The sequence below is a fragment of the Carettochelys insculpta genome, chromosome 13 (assembly GCF_033958435.1).
Source record: "Carettochelys insculpta isolate YL-2023 chromosome 13, ASM3395843v1, whole genome shotgun sequence".
NCBI lineage: Eukaryota > Metazoa > Chordata > Testudines > Carettochelyidae > Carettochelys > Carettochelys insculpta.
The window spans coordinates 13,768,854-13,789,275 of NC_134149.1; the positions used below are offsets into that span (position 1 = coordinate 13,768,854).

The following is a 20,422-nucleotide window of genomic DNA, read 5'->3' on the forward strand; positions in this document are numbered from 1 at the left end:
CTTCAGTTAAAAAACTTGCAATAAAAGTTAGTGCTATGGAGAGTTCAATCTATTTTATTTATATTCTAGTTATTTTCAGTAAGCTGTGTAACTCTGCAGATAAACTAAGTTAACTAAGCTACTCTAAATAGCAAAAAACAACCATTTGAGATTGTCTACTCCTATGAAATTGGCGTGCTATGAGCAATGCTAAGCCTCAACTACTGACTTTGTTACAAAGCAGTTCAGTTATCTTCTGCTCTCACATTATCAAGTGTTGGTTACCCTTCCAAAAAAAGAGAGGTTGCAAGGAGTAGTAGCTATGCAGTCATTCATTAATGAAATGATCAGCCATTTAAGCCATACTTTTGGGGTGCATCACTGCTTACTACTGTTAATATACCATTAGTTTGAACCCTGGAGTGAATACAGTGCCTATTTAGACAGGGTAAAAGAACTGAAGAATAATTATATTATTGTAAGATGTTTTGTACTACTTATATAGCAATGAAGGTACACAGGGTATTGATATCCTCATGTTTACCATTCATTATACAAAACAAAGATGTTGATCTTGTGTTCTCATTTTAGTATGGAGTTGAAGTCATGGTATTCATTTTGTTTCTCAGATTGGTTTTAACTGTTCAGAGATTTCACTGTGGCTTTGTACTACTCATCTTTAAACTTAGCCCTAGTCTACACACAGATCATGCAACATTAAAACTGCATTGGTTAAGGTTGTGAGAGTACTACCCATAGAGAAGACCTTGTTATACAGATATATGCTTTTAGGAAATAAACTATACCAGTATAACTGCACAGTAGAGGGTTGTATAGCTTTAACTATATTGATTTAGTTTTAAAACGGTACAACATGTCTAGACAAAGGCTGTAGACTTCCAGAATCCGCTTCAATCATTGCATTTGCTTCTGCCATGTATGCAGGGGCTGTTTGTTCCTTAGCCAGTGAGTAGGTCCTCAAACTCCAACACTCAATATATGTAGCCAGGCAAAAGCAGTAAGTGGAAAGGCATCACTATCAGAACTGTAACTGTCCATGTAAACTTCTCAGCACCACATGTAGCTTTAGAAGCTGTAGTATGGAAAACAAAATGGGTGTTCAGTTTGAAATTAATTTTCATTATGCAGTTGAAGAAACATTGTTACTGATGTGATGCTCTGTTTTTGCTCTCCTTTTAATCTTATTTTAACAACCATGAAAAGCAACTAAATAGTTGCCACTTGTTCAATTCTCCTTTGCAATCAGTAGCATTATCTAGTAATCACTGTAGTTTTTCAAGAAACTAACATTTTTGGATTAACAAAGTCTAAACAGAGCTGATGTATGGAAGCAGTGAACAGATCATTAATGAACTTCTAAAGCTTTCAACGTGTACTTTGCATTTACAGCATGTTTTGTACAAAGATTTATATGTACAGTATATATACCGTCTACTTTAGATGGAAAAACCAAAGCACAGAGGTCATATGATGTGCCTCAGCTCCTGCAGTAAGTCAGCTGCAAAATGGAAAAAAGAACAGCAAAACAAGTGGCTGGTTTTGTGCTTTAGCCATTTTATACTGTCCAGATGATCTTAGGCATTAATAACCTGCTTAATCTCACAACTATACGTGACTTGCTCACTCTGCTTCTTTATTCCTAGTCTGTTCTGTGTAGTTGCAGGCTTTCAAAGGGTGTACAGTTGCCTCGTGGTGTTACTGTTAATGTCAGACATTTTGTCTCTTGCTTTTGAATATCTTTGACTTACAGGATTGCTCTAGCATTTATTAAATTGGTTTTAAAATATTATGTTCCTGTCTCAAGAAAGTCTGAGTCAGTCAATTTAATTGCAGGAACACTTTTTTGAAATACACTCAATCCATTCTCGTCTATATGCGGAAAAATTAATACCAACAGACTGATGTTTTGGATGCAATCGTATGTCACATTTGGATACTACCTGTGTTTATGTCTGTCAAAGCACATCAAATAGACATTGCTTTTCTGTTGAATTATTTAGGCTTGAGGGTTAGCTAGCACAGTGGAGAGAAGTCTCTTATGCAGTTTTTCTGTATGATCAATGTTTAACACCTGCAGGGACCATTAGACCATCTAGTCCGACCTCTTGTATACCACTACTACCTTGTACTGGAGCACCAGTGTGCTAAACCCAAATTAGTGAACTATGCAGAGCTTTTTAATCTGGCAAGATTATAGCAAATTAGGCAAGATCCTATGCGTGCCCCTTAGAGCATGACATGTATAGGGAAATGCAAAGGAAAATTGTTGTAATTCATTTTCTCTTTTATATTGAATAATGACCGGCTAGTGGCATTTTCATTACAGGCTGTTAATAGTGGTGGGCCTCAGGGCAGAAACTTTAGGAAGAGAAGTGGAGAAGAAGGTAGCTAAAGAACAGTATTGACAAAACCAGTGATGATGGGAGAGAGAAGATAGGTAGAATTCATTAAGAGAGCCAGTCATGAGAGAGATGAGGGCAGAGGCAGAATTGTCAGCTTTAGTATTGTTTCTCTTACATAAGATAACAATTGACTGCACACTAAAGCCCTGGAATAACGATCCCTAAGCAAGCTGCAGTGCCACTCTCTAAAATAATGGCATTAAACTGGTTCTTCCCAATGAGTAATCAATTTAAAATAGTTTGTTTTGTTTTTTTTTGGGGGGGGGATATTTTACTTTTTTTTAGCAGTTAGTCAAGAACTCAAAGCACTTTACAAATATTAATGAATTAACCCTAATGTCTAGGTGAGGGAGGGGAATGGCCTATTCTTGTTTTGTTGATAGTGACTGAGGCACAGTTTACACAAGTTACCCATGATCCTAGCCTGTGTCAGCAACAGAGCCAGAATCAAAATCTAGGGGGTCTGACTCCCGCTCTCTGCCTCAAATGTATCTTCGGTAGTCACCTAATTAACAGTGTTGGAGCTACCTAATAAGTATTGGAGCCACTTTAGCAGACAACTGTTCCTGCATAATTAGGGTCCTTACTGCTAGTAATTGAACAGGCCTAGAGTGTAGGAAGCTGTAGGTCATGCCAATATAGCAATGCAGCACTTTTTGCAAAAGGTGATCATACCACTAAATAAAAGATGAACAGGAAAACTGTGTGATTTAGGAGAGTAGCTGGCCTTAGGATTTGTTCTGCATTAATTTCTAATCTAAGCTTTCAAGCAATATGTTGATTGTGAGTTCTGCCTTCAGATTTGAACAGCTGCAGATACTGTGTTCATATAATTAACACCAAAAGATAGTGGCTTTTTTCTGGCTTCCCCATAGAGTTACAGTTGTAGGCATCATTTGGCCCTCAACATAATTAAAGGTTTTCTGATTAGGTGAATTGAGAGAAAGGTGGTCATTCCTTAGGAGAACCAGAGGTCTGCCCTTTCTGATGACTTGGATGTTTGCATACACAAGTTACTATTGAGGCAAGTATCGGAGGGGTAGCTGTGTTAGTCTGGATCTGTAACAGCAACAAAGGGTCCTGTGGCACTTATAGACTAGGACCCTTCATTGCTATTGAGGCAAGTTACTCTTCTACCCTTTCCAGATGGAGGAGAGAGAGCTCTTATGGCAGCTAATCTGTTTTTCCGTTGTACAAGACTCCCGTTAGTTCTGTGCACCATGTTAACGCAAAATACAGCGTCAGACTGGAAGGAGTTCAGAGAAGACCCACAAAGTGGACTGGAATTAGTAAGTTCCATCTTACTGAACTGCATGGAACCAAAATCCGGATGAAGAAAAATAATTTTAAAGCAAACTGCCCATAGACCATATCCTTTATATTTCTGTCACAGCAGGCTCTTGTTGCATCTTTCCATTTGCATTCGTAGCACATTCCACTGTTGTAAACTGGAATAAGTTCATTCGCTACTCACCTCTCCAGATCACTTTAGATTTGACACCGAGCCAGTAAATTTCCTGAGACTGTGCTACGGTTGCCCTGTTCAAAAGGAAAAAGAAGAATGTAACAGTTATAATATGGGAAGCCTTCTCAATTTCACCCATAAAGATAGTCCAATATCTCATGGTATTCTGTGACAGTGTTGCTGCTTTGCTCATAAAATTAGCAAATGTAAGCCTAACCTCATATAAAAGTGAGAGGCTGCAGGTGGGCGATGGATTCCCAGTGGAAAAATCCTTCCACCCCCAGAAAGGCTCAAACTGTGGTTCCTGCATCTGGCATCATGGTACCACACAGCATTCTTGCAAATTTTCCAGACCTGTGTCCACAGAGTATGAGCGTATTTTCTTTCTTCACTCTGTTAGTCTTAGGAGGCTGTCTCTTTTTGGAGCCTACAAGCACCATGTGAACATTTGTCTCTTTAACATCGCATTGCTCCCTGTCCATTTAAATTTCCCAGGACTGACCTACTGCACTATGTGGCCAGTGGGCTGTCAGTCACCCCCTCCTCCGTGAGGCTGGAATACTCTCCTGGCCCTCTTCCCTCCCACCATGTTGCTGGCATGCGCTCTGGATCTATCCCCCAACCCCTGTCCAATCACGCAGCTGCGAAGGATTTAGGAGGAGACATTTGGGGGTTGGGGCTTGACACTTTACATGAATGTTTCCCCACAACTTGCCATGGTCTGGAGAAGTTGTAGATTTCATTCTGCAGAGGCTGACTCATTGTCATCCTTAAGCCAAAAGTGGCCTTGGAAGACAAAAGTTGCAGTGATTGTCAGACACCCATTCATTGTATGAGTCCCTGTGTCATGTCACACTTAAAATTGTACATAATTTTTAACCTTGACTGTCTTCAACAGGCAGCATGAGTGGGAGTGATGGGGTCGCTGTAATGCACCAGAGGAAAAGAACAAAGCAGGACCTCATCCTGCAGCAACTGCAGGAGGCCCAGGAGTCACCCTAAGCCACTGCTGTTAGAAAGTAGCCACAGCAGTGGTGGCAAACCATGCTCCAGCAAAGTACCCAGGACTTGGCAGAGCTTTGGTCAGCTGTCAAGGAACAGACCAACATCCTCCAGTCCCTACAGGAACCGCCCAACACAGAATGCAAAATTATATGGCTTCCTCACTGTTGCCTGACCTCCCATCAATGTTGCTTGACCTCCTCTCATTGGGGGCCTCAGGTACAAGGGAGAGGGCAAGGACAATCGTGTGATCCACTCTCCAGTACCTCTCCTCACTGCAAAAAGGCTCACATCGCCCACATGTGACAGCAGGACTCCCTTTCTTTTTTCCCCACTCCTTAATTCTCACCCACTAAATAAAAAAGTGCCATTGTGAAAACCACATGGTTAACGGGGAGGGGTGCAGTTGGAGGTGCTTTCATAAAGGTCAAGCACACATCGTTGTGTGGGGGAGGGAGGGAATCACAATAGTTAAATGCAGCAGATTCATGTGGCTGTCTGCTCACTCATAAAGCTATTTTTCAAAGCATCGCTGATTTACATTGCATCAATCTCTGGATTGCTGATTACCCTTGTGTCCGGCTGTTCATAAACACTGCCCTGGGCATCAGCCTCTAGCACCCAGGCTGCCATGAAATTCCTCCCTTTGCTTTACAAATATTACGGAGAATACAGCAAGCTAAAACCATGGGGGTCAAAAGTCATCTGAATCTGGCTTTTAAACAGCCAAAGGTGCATTCCACCGCTATTCTGCATTTGCCCAGCCTGTAGTTTGTGCTCCTTGCTGCAGTCCAGTATGCCTCTATATGGGTTCATGAGCCAAGGGAGCAGAGGGTAAGCAAGGTTGCCCAGTATCACTATGGACAGCTCCACTCATTAATATTCCGGTCTAGAAAGAAAGTCCCATTCTGGAGCTTTCTGTACAGACCTGAATTTCTAAAGATGCATGCATCATACACCTTTCCCAAGCATCCCATGTAGATCTCAGTGAAATGACCTTTGTGATCCTCCAGTTACTGCAACACCATGGAGGAGTATCTCTTGTGGTTCATGTACTCAGAGGCCAGGTGGTCTGGGCTAGGATGGGGCTGTGCATTCCAGCTATCCCCCTTCCACAGTTAGGAAACCCCATGACAGCAAAACCATCTACTCTGTCCTGCACATTTCCCAGTCACAGGCTTTTGCAGCAGGTGGGCATTGATTGCCTTGGCTACCTGGATCACTGCAGCCCCCACTGTAGAGCTACCCACACCAAATTGATTTCCCACTGGTAGTTGTCAGGTGTTCCAAACGTCCACAGAGCAATTGCCACTCGCTTGTGAACTGTCAAAGCAGGTCTCATTTTGCTATCACTGCACTCCAGGGCAGTGGACAGCAAATCACAAAGTTCCATGAAAGTGGCCTTGTGCATGTGGAAGTTCTGCAGCCACTGCTGGTCATCCCTGACCTCCAAAAGGCTGTGGGCTCACGAGTGTGTGCTGGTTTCACATTTCCAGAACCAGTGTTCCACTGGATGCACTGCATTCAGGGCAGCCAGCAGCTGTGCATTCCTGGTCTACAGTGCTTCATTGTGATCCAAATCAACCTCCTCAGCCTTCTGCTCACTTTGTCTAATAATATACTGCATGAGCTTTCAGGAAATGTCCATAAGACACTGTAATGGCTCTAAGCTGTTCAAGATCCATGATAGCACCATGCAATGGCATGAGCCAGGGGCAAGTGGTGGAAAAATGGCATGAAATTCCTTGGGCTGTTTGTTTTCAAATGGTGGGCGTGGAAGGGAGGTGGGGGGCAATGTACGCTGGGATGATGACATCAGGCACCCACAAGCACGTGTGGCACATTTTTTTTCCCCCATAACACCCTGGCACAAAAATCCAGAATGCAACGGGGCTGCAAGCACTGTGGGATAGGTGCCCACAATTCATTGCTGACACTAGCAAGGCAGTGGAGACACACTATGCTGACTTTTTTTGGCCATGTGCAGACACTCACTTTGACTTTATAAAATCTAGTGGTAGAATGTCTACTGCAATACATTTGACTATTTCATAGTGTAGACGTAGCCAACGTGTCCTAGGAGAGCAAGACCCTGAAAGTCAATGGGGCTTCTGCTCTGGAATCACTTAGGTGGTTTTGAAAAAAATCCTATCCTATATTAAACAACCAAATCTTTTATGACAATAAATATATAGCTAAAGAAAAGAGACGAAAATATGCTTGAGCTGTCCTTTGAAGGGGAAGGAGACATCACTTAAACAGGAATACTCATAAAGCTACTTACATGAATGCAATAACTGGAAGGCAGCCAGAGGTCAGGGGCAGCCAGGTGTAAGTAGTCAGGCTTGTTTTTAACTCAGTGTTAGAATGAGTAATTGCACCTTTTGGGTTTCCAGAGCACTGCAAAGAAAAAGAATTATCACTCTATGCATTACTTGTGTAATTACAATGACCAGAAGACCTGTCACACACACTAGGTCATTAGTCCCCAAACTGCTGCAAGCACCCCCAAGTGTGGCATTGGGGAACATTTTGTAGGGGAGTGTGGCAGGGCCTGGGCCAGCCCCCGTGGGGAAGTGGGAAGGAATGCCAACTAACCCTGTCAGGGCCCCACTTTTGTCATATAATCAGTTTGTATACAAACAAAAAAATCCCTTCATTTCCCTCCTCGATAACATCCCCCTACTGTCACCAAAAGACTGGGTAATACATATCCCATGCAACATGTGCTGATCCATCCAAATGCACCCATTCCGCAGCTCCACTGAGCACTCCACAAGCACTGGTCTCGCCGTCTGCTCCATGAGGTAGCCAAAGAGCTGGGTTATGAACAGGGGCTAGTGGAGAAGAGAATCCAAGCTCTGCAAATCTGTGGATTCTGCCCAGCTGCATGGAGGGAGTCCATTCTGTACTGTGCTGCATGGGCTGATGGTACCAGGTTGCGTTCAGGCTACGGCTATAGTCCCACGGAAGACCGACCTGCTCAGGGTCGCTCTTCCAGGGTTTTGTTTTGCACATGCACAAAACAGCGCTTTCCAGGGTCAAAGTCAAACCCAGAACTCCTCACCAGTGGTGAGGATTAAAGACGGTTGATAGAAGAAACACTCCTATCGATCTTCTTCCGTGTAGACAGCCACTGAAGTTAACCACTAAGTCGATTTTAGCTCTGCAATTGCCAGAACTAACATTGCATCTCAGCGGTCGACTTCTATGCCTAGTAAGACATAGCCTTTGTTGTGGCGTGCACTGGAAGAGTAAATGGCTCTACAGGGGAGGAGGGGGCAAAGCATGCTGCTTTTCTGGGGCTGTAGCTGGGCTGCTCCCCTGCCAATATCCCAGTACAGCTCATTGTCTCGCCTGTCTCCCAGCTGCCTTTGCTGTTGTATGTTATTTCTCCCTCTACCTTTAATTTCACAGCACTTGTTACATCACATAAGGCTAGAAATGAGATGCTCCCATCTTACCTGTAAGAACTTAGTGTTATTGGCAGGATTCCGCCAAGTGCAGCAGTGGAGCCAAAGGTGCGAGCTTCCAGCAACAGGCCTCTGTATCCTGGCCCTACAAGCTGAACTGAAGATAGTACAGGCATCTATTGCGCGTTACTCACACACATAGCTGGGACTGGCTTCTCAAATGAGCACTAACATGCAATAACTCCAGAGATATGCCAGGTACATCTTAGCACATCATCTATGGCTGAAAAAATAGCCCCGTGATTAGCAAGCCAGCCAGGGACTCAGGTCAGGCTGGTTCAATTGTGTCTCTGCCACTGATCTCTTGTGACACCCTGGGCTTATCACTTAGTCCATCTGTGCCTTGGTTCCCCATCTACAAAAAGAGGATGACAACAGCTCTGTCTCACAGGGTGATGAGGTGCACCTATATTAAAGTCCCTGGGCAATATAAGTACCACAGAGACTGACTGTGAAAGAGGCTTCAGATGAAATTTTGCCCTCTGGTAACCGTGTGCAGCTCCCATTGAGGTTGTAAACAGGGCTAAGGATGAGGAGCAAATTTTCCTCTTAACTTTGTTCTAAATGTTTCCCTTGGGGCTTCTGAGCAGGCACCTAAAGCTTCCCCTTGCACAGCAGCACATTTCATCTCCAGGAGGCAGCCAGGGTGTGCAGGGGGTTGGGACCTGAATGCTGCGGGCAGTTGTGGTCACCTCTTCTCAAAAAATATACATCAGAGTTGGAGACAGTGCGGAGAAAGGCAACGAACATCATTAAAGGTATGGAACAGCTGCCAGATGAGAGGCAGCTGAAAAAGACTGGGATTGTTCAGCTTCGAAACGAGACGACTGAGGAGAAATGGGAAATAGGACTGCGGTCTATAGCATCATGACAGTTGTGGAGAAAGGAAGTCGGGAAGTGCCATTTGCCCCTTCACATGAGAAGAAGTAGTGGGCCCCGTGTGAAATTAATAAGCATCAGGTTTAACACAAACAAAAGGAAATATTTCTTCCCACAACACACAGTCAGTCAATCTGTGGAACTTGCTGCCAGAGGATGTTGTGAAGGCTGAAAATATAACTGGGCTCAGGAAAGAATGACATAAGTTCCTGCAAGGTAGGTCCATCAGTGGTTCTCAGCCAAAATGGTCGGAAACGCTGTCCCATTCTCTGGGTGTCCCTACACCTCTAACTACCAGAAGCTGGGACTGAATAACACAGGCTGGATCACTCAGACTTGCCCTGTTCTATTCGTTCCTTACTGGGGGAGACAGACCATTGGTCTGACCCAAGAGGGTCATTCTTGTGTTCTGGGACCAAGGATACAAAGAGCCAGCAAGGAATGGACCACAGGGAGAAGTGAGGAGAGGGAGTCTGTGCCCTTGGAAAAGGAGGAAAGAGAGGGTTAGATGGGAGCCATAGAGAAGGGAAGAGGAAAGACATGGGAGACGGAATGGGACTGAAAGGAAATGAGGATGACACTGCACTGTATGTGAAGTGAGTAACCAGGCAAGAGTTGGGGGAAGGATGGTCTTGTTACTCATACACAGGACAGGGAGTCCGGATGCCTGGTTTCCATTTGCAGCTCTGCCACTGACCCTCTATGGGATGTGGCAAAGTCACATCTCAGTTATGCTTCTGTCCACCAAGTCACTCACGTGGGCTACCCAGGAGCTAGCCCAGTGTTTCTCAACCTTTTTTACCAAAGTGCCCCTTTCAAAAAAATTACCAGTACCCACAGTTTTCAGACACACAATTTTTTTTTCTACCCTTGCAACACATTCATTTAAACAACTTCATTGTTACTGGTTGGTTGGAAGAAATTGCCTGTAGGCCATAAACTTGCCATAAGTGTGCAAAAAGGATAAATAAAAATTAGATGAACATAAAATAAGCCCTTTTTTTAATTCATAAAAAAGGTTGAGAAACACTGAGTTAATGTACCCTCTGGAAGAGATCTGAGTGCCCCCAGAGGGACACGTAACCCTGCTTGGGGACCACTGAGCTAGCTGATGTTAATTTCCGCTTACTGCATTCCCTGGTACAGAAACAAATTATTGACCTATCGGTGATAGCCCAGCACGAGAATTCCTGGTGCTTGTCAACATCCACTGCTGATCTCATGGTACTGTCCCAATCCTGCCAGAGGCTGAACTCGCATGAGCGGCAGTTCGTGTGCACACTCGTAGTGTGGTTACTTGCTGGGCATGCAGACCTGGCAGACTTTAAAATAACTTGCCCGGTGTTTGTAATGTCAGCAGCTCATCTACACACATTTCTCAGGTTATTTCTACTGATCGTCTCCTGCAGGTCTGCTCACGGTGGTTTTCGTTCATTGCACTAAACAGAAAACACATTTCAGGGAGAAAACTTGGTGAAAAAGAGCAGCTCACTACTAACACTGCTCCGTTTACGCAAAAAGCACACCCAGTGCAAACAACTATGAAGAGATCATGTATTTTATGCAAATCTTACCCATCCATTTAGGAAGTTGGAATTTAATTATCATGATTCAGCTGCCTGGTCATGAAGGAATGTGCATCAACATGGACCTCACAGGGGGCTGGAGTTGGTTGGGGGTGGACCCCCATATGCACAGGCATCATAGTCTCACAGGCTGATGCTGGGGCTCCTGTTGGAAAAGCAACACATGGACTAAGAATATTCCCAAAGATGATGTAGCCAAGGAGAAGTGAAGGATTCCAGGGAGCCATGACTGGGGGATAAGAGGTTGCCTCTCCTTGGAATCAACAAGGAATCCTCTCTGACTGCAGAAACATTTAAGCCCGAGGAAAGACAAGATCTTTGCTGAGTCAGTTACCAAATTCAATGTCTATGCTTTTTGTGTACACACCCCCTCTGAATGAGGGCTGTGTTCAGTGATTTCTACCAATTAGCTACCTGCAGAAGATACTGCGGGGGGGAGGGGGGGATTCTGCACCAAAACGTGCACTATTTTGCATATATTTATTTGTCAAAATAATACAGTATAATCATACCAGTGTCACCAATTTTGGCAATTTATTAAAATTACCACACAGAAAAAAAAATCATAATAACTGTTCAACATTTCCAAACATAAGGAAGTTAAGTTACAAATACTTGGTAACTAGTACCCTGCATCCCAGTTATGCCCCTGGATTTTCATTTTTGTTACATTACTTTTATGTTGCTGTTCGGTGTTCTGTAATGTACGTCACTTTCAATTGCTCAGACTTTCACAGTCATATACTTTGTTAATTGTAGTCCTGCACATTTAAGAAACGGACAAGTAAAATAGCTCCTGAGCTTCAATCTAACCCCATAGTGAAAAAGGAAAAAGAGAGAGAAAGCACATAGACAAACCTTCCTGGTGGAGGCTTCCATTAATATAATTTGCAACACCACCAGTCTGGCCAGGTAAAGAAGACTTAGTCATTAAGAATGGGAAAAATTAACTAAATGAGGGTGGCCTGCCTGCTTAGTTGTTACATTTCTGCTCTGCATCAGGAACAGAAAGCTTGCTTCACATAGTAGACCCATGCCTCCAAGCCTGGAATGCAGTCTCTCTCTCACTTGTTTGCGCACAGGTACATCCCCTTAATGTCTCTGCATGGATGCAAACATGCCCAGCGTCCTTTCTCCCCTGAGCTGCTCCCTACGTATGCGCCTGGGCTGCCATGGAAGCGTCCCGAGTTTCCCAAGCGTTTCTCTCCCCGCTTTTTCTGCAGAGGAGCCAAGAAATCTGCAGAGGGTACGAATTCTCCTCCCCCACAAGGATAAAAGAATAACTAACGGTATTTTTCTTTCTCTTCCTTCCTTACAACCCATTTCTTCCCCTGCAATTTCCGATGTTAATTGCCTTGCCAAGAGGTCTCTAACCCTCCCTGCGCTGGAGTTGTTCTGGTTTTCTATTGCTCTGAATTAGACTGTACGTAGCTCAGGGTAGAAACCTTGTTCTTTAAGGGTTGTGGAAAGATCCAGAAGCCTCATGACAAAGACTCGAGACCAAGATGACACAGGGATGACTAAGGCAAGCTTTCCCCTCTCTGCGGGAGATGGGTTTGAACCAAACCTATAGCTCTGAGCCTCTGAGTTGAAGCTTCACATACTGAGCGTTAGCTGAGATAGCAGGGGAGTTCCTCTATTAGTCCCAGTGCTCTAGGAAGGCAAATCAAAAACGTAACCCATCCTTTTTGCTAACTTCCTCCTCCCTCCCCGCTGGCGTTCCCTGTAAGCTGAGCACTGGGGTGGCCACGCAGGGAAGCGTCAGAGGCTGCCCAGCTGATTAGCAGAGTGCTCACAGCCAGTCGCGAGTGTTTCTACTGCTGGGGGACATCTGCGCGGGCCTCCGGGCACATAACAAACTGTGTTTTGCACACGGATGAGACAGCTACATGGACCAACCCATTTTCATGCATTTAGGACTGCTGGTCTCTCACTCACCCCGTGTCGCTCCGCCGCCTCACTGGTATTTTTGCTGTACAAAGCCACAGCAGTAATTTTTGGCCTCGACCAGTCCGAGCTGTAAAAAAGTCTTTTCTAGGAGCCAAGGACTCTGTGTTCTCGCTCTTGGTCCCCTGACCCCCATTTCCTTCATTCTGAGCCCTAGCAGCTTGCTCTTTTGCATTAACCCACAGGTGGGGAACCTCTGGCCTGTGGGCTGGATCTGGCCCCCTGCTTAATTTGATCCAGCCCATAGCAGATCTCCATGCTGTGGGCCTGAAGCCTCGAGCCTTGGTGCTTCTGTGTGGGGCTGGAGCACAAGCACTGGGGCCCCAAGGCCGTTCCCACTACAGGCAGGGCCGGACTAGGAAAAGGGGCTTTCGAGGCTGCAGCCCTGGGCTAAGGGGGTGGAGGGGAGACAACTCCAGGCTGCCAGAAGTCCAGATCTTTTTCTGAGACCCTCTTCGCCCAGGGCCCTGGCTGCAGCCCTTAAAGCCCCTGCATGTGATCCGGCCCTGCCTGGCTGAGGGTATTTGTGGGGGAGGGACATCAAACCTGCTGCAATTGCCCCCCGCTAGGCTGGAGCCAGGTCCCTGCAAGTGCCAGGGAAGCACTACACAGCCCTGTCCTGCAGACTGTCCCCTTCCCCACCCAGCGCCTGCTGGCCCGGAGCTGTTGGGATGGTGCCTGTGGGTGAGCACAGGCTGCTCTGAGCCACCTGCTTCCTCCCCACCCTGCCAAAGGGGAGCTGCCCTGGGAAGCACATTACATTCCAGCCCCCAGCCCCAGCCATGAGACCCCTCACTCCCTCCTAGACCCAACCCTGTGCCCTGGCCCTCGGACCCTCTTTCTCCTAAGGCCCAACTTCCTTCCTAGCCCCCACACCTCAACCCAGTGCCTGCTCCAGCACCCTCACTCCCTCCTAGACCCTGCTCCCTCCCCCACTCTAGTCCCCTTGGTCCAGAGGGGAGCCCCGGCCTGCACCCTAAATGCCTCATCCCCAGCCCCACCTTAGAGCCTGCACTGCCAGGCTGAGACCTCACCCTCTCCTGCCCCCACTCTCATCTCAACCTGCACTCAACCCCTCATTTTTGACCCCACCCCAGAGCTCAGCGGGCCACACAAAATCTAATAGTCACAGGGCCCTGAGAAGAGCTACTATGGCCCTGACTATGGTGAATTGTGTGAGGTTTCTTTTCTTTTTAAAATTGTTTGCTTGTATGTGGCCCCCAGCTGATTTGTCAGTAGGTCCATGGATCACAGCGGAAGAAAGGTTCCACTGAATTAATCTTTCATGAGTAAGTGATGCCAGAACAAACATGTGACTTGGAGATGTGAACGGTCCACGACTTTCTTTTTTGCATAATCACAGTGAAATTACCTCTGTGTGAGACCAATTTCCCTGAACATAATCGTTCTACACATTTAGAAGTGACATTTTGCAAGGAATTGCCATACTTTGGTTAGGCTCCCTCACAAAAAACAAAACAGCTTTCCAGCCAAATAGTGCAGGTTGAACCTCTCTAGTTTGGCGCTCTTGGGACCTCGCCGGTGCTGAACGAGAGGATTTCTCGGGAGGTGAGTATTGTCTAGCAACTTTACCAACACTTCCACTGCTTACTGAGCACTTGGAAGACATTTAGGGGTAAATTACAGCTAAATAACAGCACAGAACAGTGAGAACCAGGAACAGTGGCTGTAAACAAACTTTATGGGACCAGGGAAACTTGGCCACACCTGTAAAAAGTGGTCCTCTGGCTAGCTAACATCACGCTGGATTACGGATGTTGCCAGATCAGAGTGTTCCGCATTAAAGAGGTTCATCCTGTGCTAGACGAATGCAAGGGGAGCTGGTGAAGGTGCATGTGTAACTCATGCTCCGGGTGCACCTCCTCCGCTGGGGGATGTATGTGACCCACACAACTGCTGTCCCAGGTACTGGCAGGTAGACCACTTACAGAAAGAGAGGGACTGAATCTTCTCCACAGCCTTAGCTGGGAACCAGCTGCTTTTAGCTCAAATTGTAGCGGCTCACGGACTAGGCTCTGGAGGTGCCAGGTCCAGTTCTGCCCATCAGTAGTTACACACGGGTCAGAATTCCTGAACATTAGCAGAAAATTAAACGCAAGCGGTCGGTGACCACAGGGCTCGAGGAGACGAGCACGTCCAGCTCCAAAGCCCTGCCTCCCACTGTGGCCACTGGCCTCTGCCCCACCCCCGCATACACTCAGTGGGGCTGCTGGCCCCCCCATCCTGGGGCAGCACAGCTCTGGGCACCTGGCGGGTGACAGGGCTACAGCCTTCCCCAGCACAGGAGCTCTGGAGGGCAGAGCAGCATGGCCCCAGCCTCTGAACCTTTCAGTGTTGGTTGCAGGTTGCTGAGCAGCAAGGCCCCCTACGACTTTCCTGAGCACGACCTGGGTGGCAGCTGTAAGGACGCTGTGTTCTAGGCTAGCTGGGGTGGAGGCTAACTCAGCTCACATGGCTTTGTTTTCAGTCCATCACCAACCGATCACGCTTCTTGCCTCCGCCTCTCTTTGGAAAGATGGAGATGGCTTGGGAATCAATTAAACGCAAAGCCCAAAGAGCCGGTCACAAGCCGGTCAGCTGCCACACTGGACGGAGAGTGGGAGGCGGCGAAGGGACAAAGTGTGTGTCAGTCAGGGTGAGACAGTGGAGGAGGGGGTGGGAAGGGAGAGAAGGAAAGGAGCCCAGTCCCCCATGGCTGGTGATGTGGATTGTCCTGGGAGCCCAGCTAGACTGTGCAGCTGATGGAAGACCAAGAAAGGGCCATTATGGGTCCAATTACCTGTAGTTTTCCAGAAAATCATCATGTTTGGTACCCACAGGCTTTCCCCCTCCCCCGGTCCACCGCCACAGGCTGTGGGACATCTGATGGCAGCTGATGGAGTGAAAAGGAATAGAAAACAGCATGTTTCCCGAGAGAACTTCTGTGCTTGCACCATTCCTACCTCCAGGCTCCCTCTCACCCTGCACACGGGTGCGGCCATGCTTTGCGCTGAGAGAGAGGCACTTCCACTCAGGCAGTGGTCTGCCCTTCAGTGTTTGTAGAAAGCCTTTTAGTTCCCTGTCACAGACCTGGTCAAGTGCCCCCTGATGGCCACTCACCAGTTTCCTGGGAGAGGCATCCAAAGGTCTTGGAATCCGGCCCTTGTGAGCTCCCTGGGGCTCAGCTGGCTGTGGCCCACCAGCCTGGACACCAAGCTCGCACTCATTTACTCATGCACAGAAAAGCTGACCCTCAGCTCACTTGTCTGATGCCCCCAGAGCCATCACTGACCTCCCAAAATAACTCAGTAATCTAAACCCACCCTCTCCCATAAGCCCAATGATGGCACAAGGCTTCTGGGTTACAGCTTAATTCTCTCCAGCAGCATGTGGGACATGTGGCCTGCAGGGTTCCCTCAATTTTTCCCCCCATCCAAGGACAGAATAAATTCTGTTATGTAAACCAAGGCATATGGGGACATGCACCACCAATAGAAACACACGCTGCCAGTTGTGGGTGCTCTTCTAAACAGTTGTGCAACACCTGAATCTCTCCTGGATGGCTGCCCAAGCACTCAGCCTCCAGGGAGCACGGCTCGTAACATTTTTGCCAGGGCTGTCCATCACATTCAATCTTTACTTGATCACCAGAGATACATGCATTGCTCTCCAAAGGAATAAAAACCTACAAGCTCTTCTCCTCACTGTAACTCAGCCTTCGCTTGGGACTTCTTGGAGAGCCATCTCCGGTCAGGCAGGGATTCCACACCCTCATCTAGCACTTGCAATAACATCCCTTCACTTAACCAGGTGGAGGATGGCTGGAGAGAGAAGGACAGCACACAAACAGCAGCTTCCACCATTTCTATTCTTCCAGCCCATTCAGAGGTGACTCCCTGATCAGCTTCAACAGGTGACCACAGAGTCCTGCCAGGTGAATTCATTTGCAGGCAACCTTGCCCTCAACAAACTAGGTCTCCTCAGTGGGAGCTGATCTTTGGTCTGGAGCTGTTGCACATCAGTGCTCAAGTTAACAACTCTCTTCTGTTACCTTTTGCTGGCCACCTTTGGAATTCCAGCCCAGCGAGGAAACCAAGAGATGGCAAAGTGGTGCACAGTAAAAATGGAGTTTGTAGGTTGGTAAAGCCACATACAGAGAGTTCATAATCATGCATCATCCATAAATTGTACAAGCAGCTTCCCCAGATCACCAGGGCATGCCTGAGAAGGTAGACTTGGTGTCATTCCCAAAACCCCAGATGCTTGGGAGCAGCATTCCCCCTGATTTTTTCCCCATCTATGGAAAGAATAAATTTTGTTATGCGCCCCAAGGCATGTGTGGATGTGCACCCCCAATAGAAACCCATGCTGCCAGCTGTGGGGACTTTGCTAATCAACTGCACAGACCCTGAATCTCTCCTGGGTGGCTGCTTACAGAGAACACTGCTTAGGAGCATGTGGGATCCAAAGGTCGGGTCCAAGCCAGGGGAACTACAGTTCACACAGGGGAACCCAGACCCATTCCATGGATAGGATGTCACCTCAGAGGTTAAATAAAAGGGACTTCTTGGAGGATCCATACACCTGGGGGCTGGCCAGGTGTACTGAGCTTGTGCTGATTTCCTAGGACAGCTACCTCTCAAAATGGATGATAATGGGCAAAATTGGACAGGAGGCAACCTATCCAGGGACATCATTTGCATTTGGGTGTGGTGGGGCTCTTTATTATGGAAGTTCAATGGCAGGACGCATCTCACCTTAGAGAGTATGACTTGATGGAGAACAGGAAGAAACTCCCTCTCTGATGGTTGTCAGGGATGTGCTGCAGCATGTGTCTGGAGAACAAAGTCTGCCTCTTGCCAAAGAGCCAGTAAACTTTTCTGGGTTGTCAGCACCCAGCCCAAGCTCCCTCTGGGAGGTGAGTGTGATCTGTTCTTCAGCTCCTGGGCAAGTTTGCAGCGTGTATCCCCATTGTACCTTGCACCTGGTGCCACTTGCTCTTATTTCCCCATTTCTTGCTCCCAACACTGCAGCATCTCCCCCACCCTTTCATTAAAGGACTCCATGCTCTGGCACTCCCTGCCCAGTTATTGGAAAAGAAAGGAATTCTCTTCATTGGTGACTCAAAAAATCACACTGCACTCCAGCTTCAGTGGCTGCTGGGTGGCCTAACTCTTGGTTCTGGGCCTGAACTCTCCAGGAGGCTGTTCAGCAGCAAGCTTTGGAAAGGCAGGATTGTCAACCTGGCCTTTTTATCCCAGGAGCTCTAAATGGGGCTAAATGATGTAATGATAAAGCTGCTTAAGGGCAACAGACCCCTTGTCTATGCTGCTGTAGGTTCTGCTGTTGTGACAGCTAGCGGGGGGAATTAATGTCCTGTTTTTGCAGCCTTAGCGTAACTAGTCCTCTGAGCCATTTCTGCCCTTCACCTGGGGCCCTGAAGTCCAATTTTCCACCAAAGAACACAGATGGGGCTGTTAGAGTTCTGGGCAATCTACTCAGAGAAACAAAGATTATTGCAAAGCAGTGGGCACAGAGCTGTGTGGTTAATCAGGTGAATTGAATGCAGGGCAGGAAACAAAACAGTATTTAAGAGCCCAGAGCCAGCAGAGGCTAATGATCAAAGCAGGGTTTCTTTGATGCTCTCAGGTGTTTAGCTTGAATGTAATTTTCTTGCAGCTCAGAAGTACATTAAGACCCTGTGTATCCCTCTTACTCACCACTGCAAAGAACAGTCTCTGCTGGATTAGTTGGAGGTGGTACTGGGCCTGAGCTCTGGTTTCCACATGCTTCTATTGCTCAGCCATATGCCCTGTTTTCCCACTTCCCTCTTTGCTCCCACATTACTTTAGGTGCTCTGCTTTCTCTTACACTCTTGCGTGTTTCATTTTGGCAGTACAGGTTGAACCTCTCCAGCCCAGCATCCTTGAGACCTGACGGGTGCCAAATCAGAGAATTTACTGAACCACAGAAAGCCAATGTTGTCTAGCAGCATCACCAACACTTCCACAGCTTATGAGCTCTTTAGAAGACATTTAGGAGTAAATTAGAGCTGAATAAAAGCACAGAGCACTGAGAGCCAGGGCTAGTTGCTGTCAACAAAGTTTATGGGACTGCAGGAAACATGGCTACACCCAAGATAAGTGGACATCCGGATAACTAAAATCATGCTGGATGATGGATGTTGCTGGACCAGAGAGTGCCGGACTAGACAGGTTCAACCTGGAGTGGCATTTCTAGAGCATCTCCCCCTGGCAGAGATCTGTGTCACAAACATCACTCAATACACCCTGCAACTTCCCTGTGTAACAGATATTGTTATCCTCAGGCTGAGCTACCAAAACGGTTTACGCCCACACTTCAGAACTGGCCTGTAATTTGGGTGCCCCCCTCCGTATCACCAATTCCAAGCATTACACGAGCTGAGTCAATCCCCCAGAATCACCAGGGTGTTTTTTTAATCTCTACTGTGGTTTATAGCCTCTCTTTTGATGGTGAAGCTCCTTCCATCCCCAGGCAAATGCATCAAGTAGCACTGCCAGATCTCTCAAGTCTAGGAGGTGAGGCAGGGTGGGTCTCATCCTTGCTGCAGGAGCTCTGCTTGCTGCCTGGTTGGTTGGATGGAGCTTCCAGCAGCTCGCCAAACCCCGTGAAGCCAATTACTTAATTCTATGTCTTCCCATCCCCACAAGCCTCAGAAATTTCTCTCCGAATGCCAAACCAGTGCTGCCTCCTCACTCCTGGCTCCCCCATGGACTCTTCACCCCCCCATGCCCTCATCCCAAGCCTGATACTTCCGGAATGGAGCAGAGTGACCCATTTTCCCAGGAGAGGAAGGATTGGCTCCATACTGAGCTGCCGGGCTCTGCCTGATCACTCTTCCAGGATGGCAAGTGGAGAAGGCACCTAATCAGAGAGGATTTTCTCAGCAGGGAGCGGGAGGCTACTGAACTTTGTGAGAGGGCTGCAGCTTCGCATGTTTTCATTGGCTTCTGCCCCAGCCAGACTGTATCACTGACAAGGACATAACCCATTGGCAAGAGTGTTGGACAGCAAAAGCCAGATCCACAAAGGAATACTGAATTCCTACTGTCAGGCAAGTTTGATGTCTAACACCTTTGGGGATCTGGGCCGATGCGGCTGATCTTCAGAGGTGCTGCGCACCTGTAGTTCCCTTAGCTTCCAAGAGGAAGGATGGGCTCTACATAGCTAAAGTTGGCCACCCCACAAACTGAGCCATTCACAGTCAGAGTGAACCTTACAAAAGTTGCGCTTTGGACACAGATCAGCATCAGAACCAGAACTGCAGTGCATGCTTCTGCCTCCCAGTCCTGTGGTAGCATTGCTAAACCATGCTGCAAGCCCACTTCTTTATTTCTTCCCTTCTCCTGCATATGCTTGGAGTCTAACTTCCCTTTCCGTGTCTTACCCACAAAACCTCATTTTGTTAGTCTTTCAGGTGCTCTGGGACTGCTTGAGTTTTCCATTCACATGTACTTGCTAACTGCTTTGTTTTGTCTTGAGGCCACACTCCCTTTCCCCAGTGCTAGGTCTCCAAGGCAAGCCTTGACTATTTCACAGGAAACATGGACAAATCCTATGTGCTTCAGCATGAAGCCAGCCCGTCAGTGAAAATGGAAGGGAGAGCAAAGCTTCTGGGCTGAGAAA

At 47.2% G+C, this 20,422-nt stretch overlaps 1 protein-coding gene across 1 annotated transcript; it reads right to left on the bottom strand.

Moving 5' to 3' along the window:
* Positions 1-26: 26 nt before the first annotated feature.
* On the bottom strand, positions 27-11,034 carry LOC142020109 (putative defense protein 3). The gene is given in 6 exon segments (XM_075007717.1): positions 27-1,072; positions 3,877-3,941; positions 7,154-7,269; positions 8,334-8,371; positions 8,374-8,448; positions 10,833-11,034. Coding segments are annotated over 6 exon segments (597 nt in total). The 3' UTR covers positions 27-971.
* Between the last annotated feature and the right edge of the window lie 9,388 nt (positions 11,035-20,422).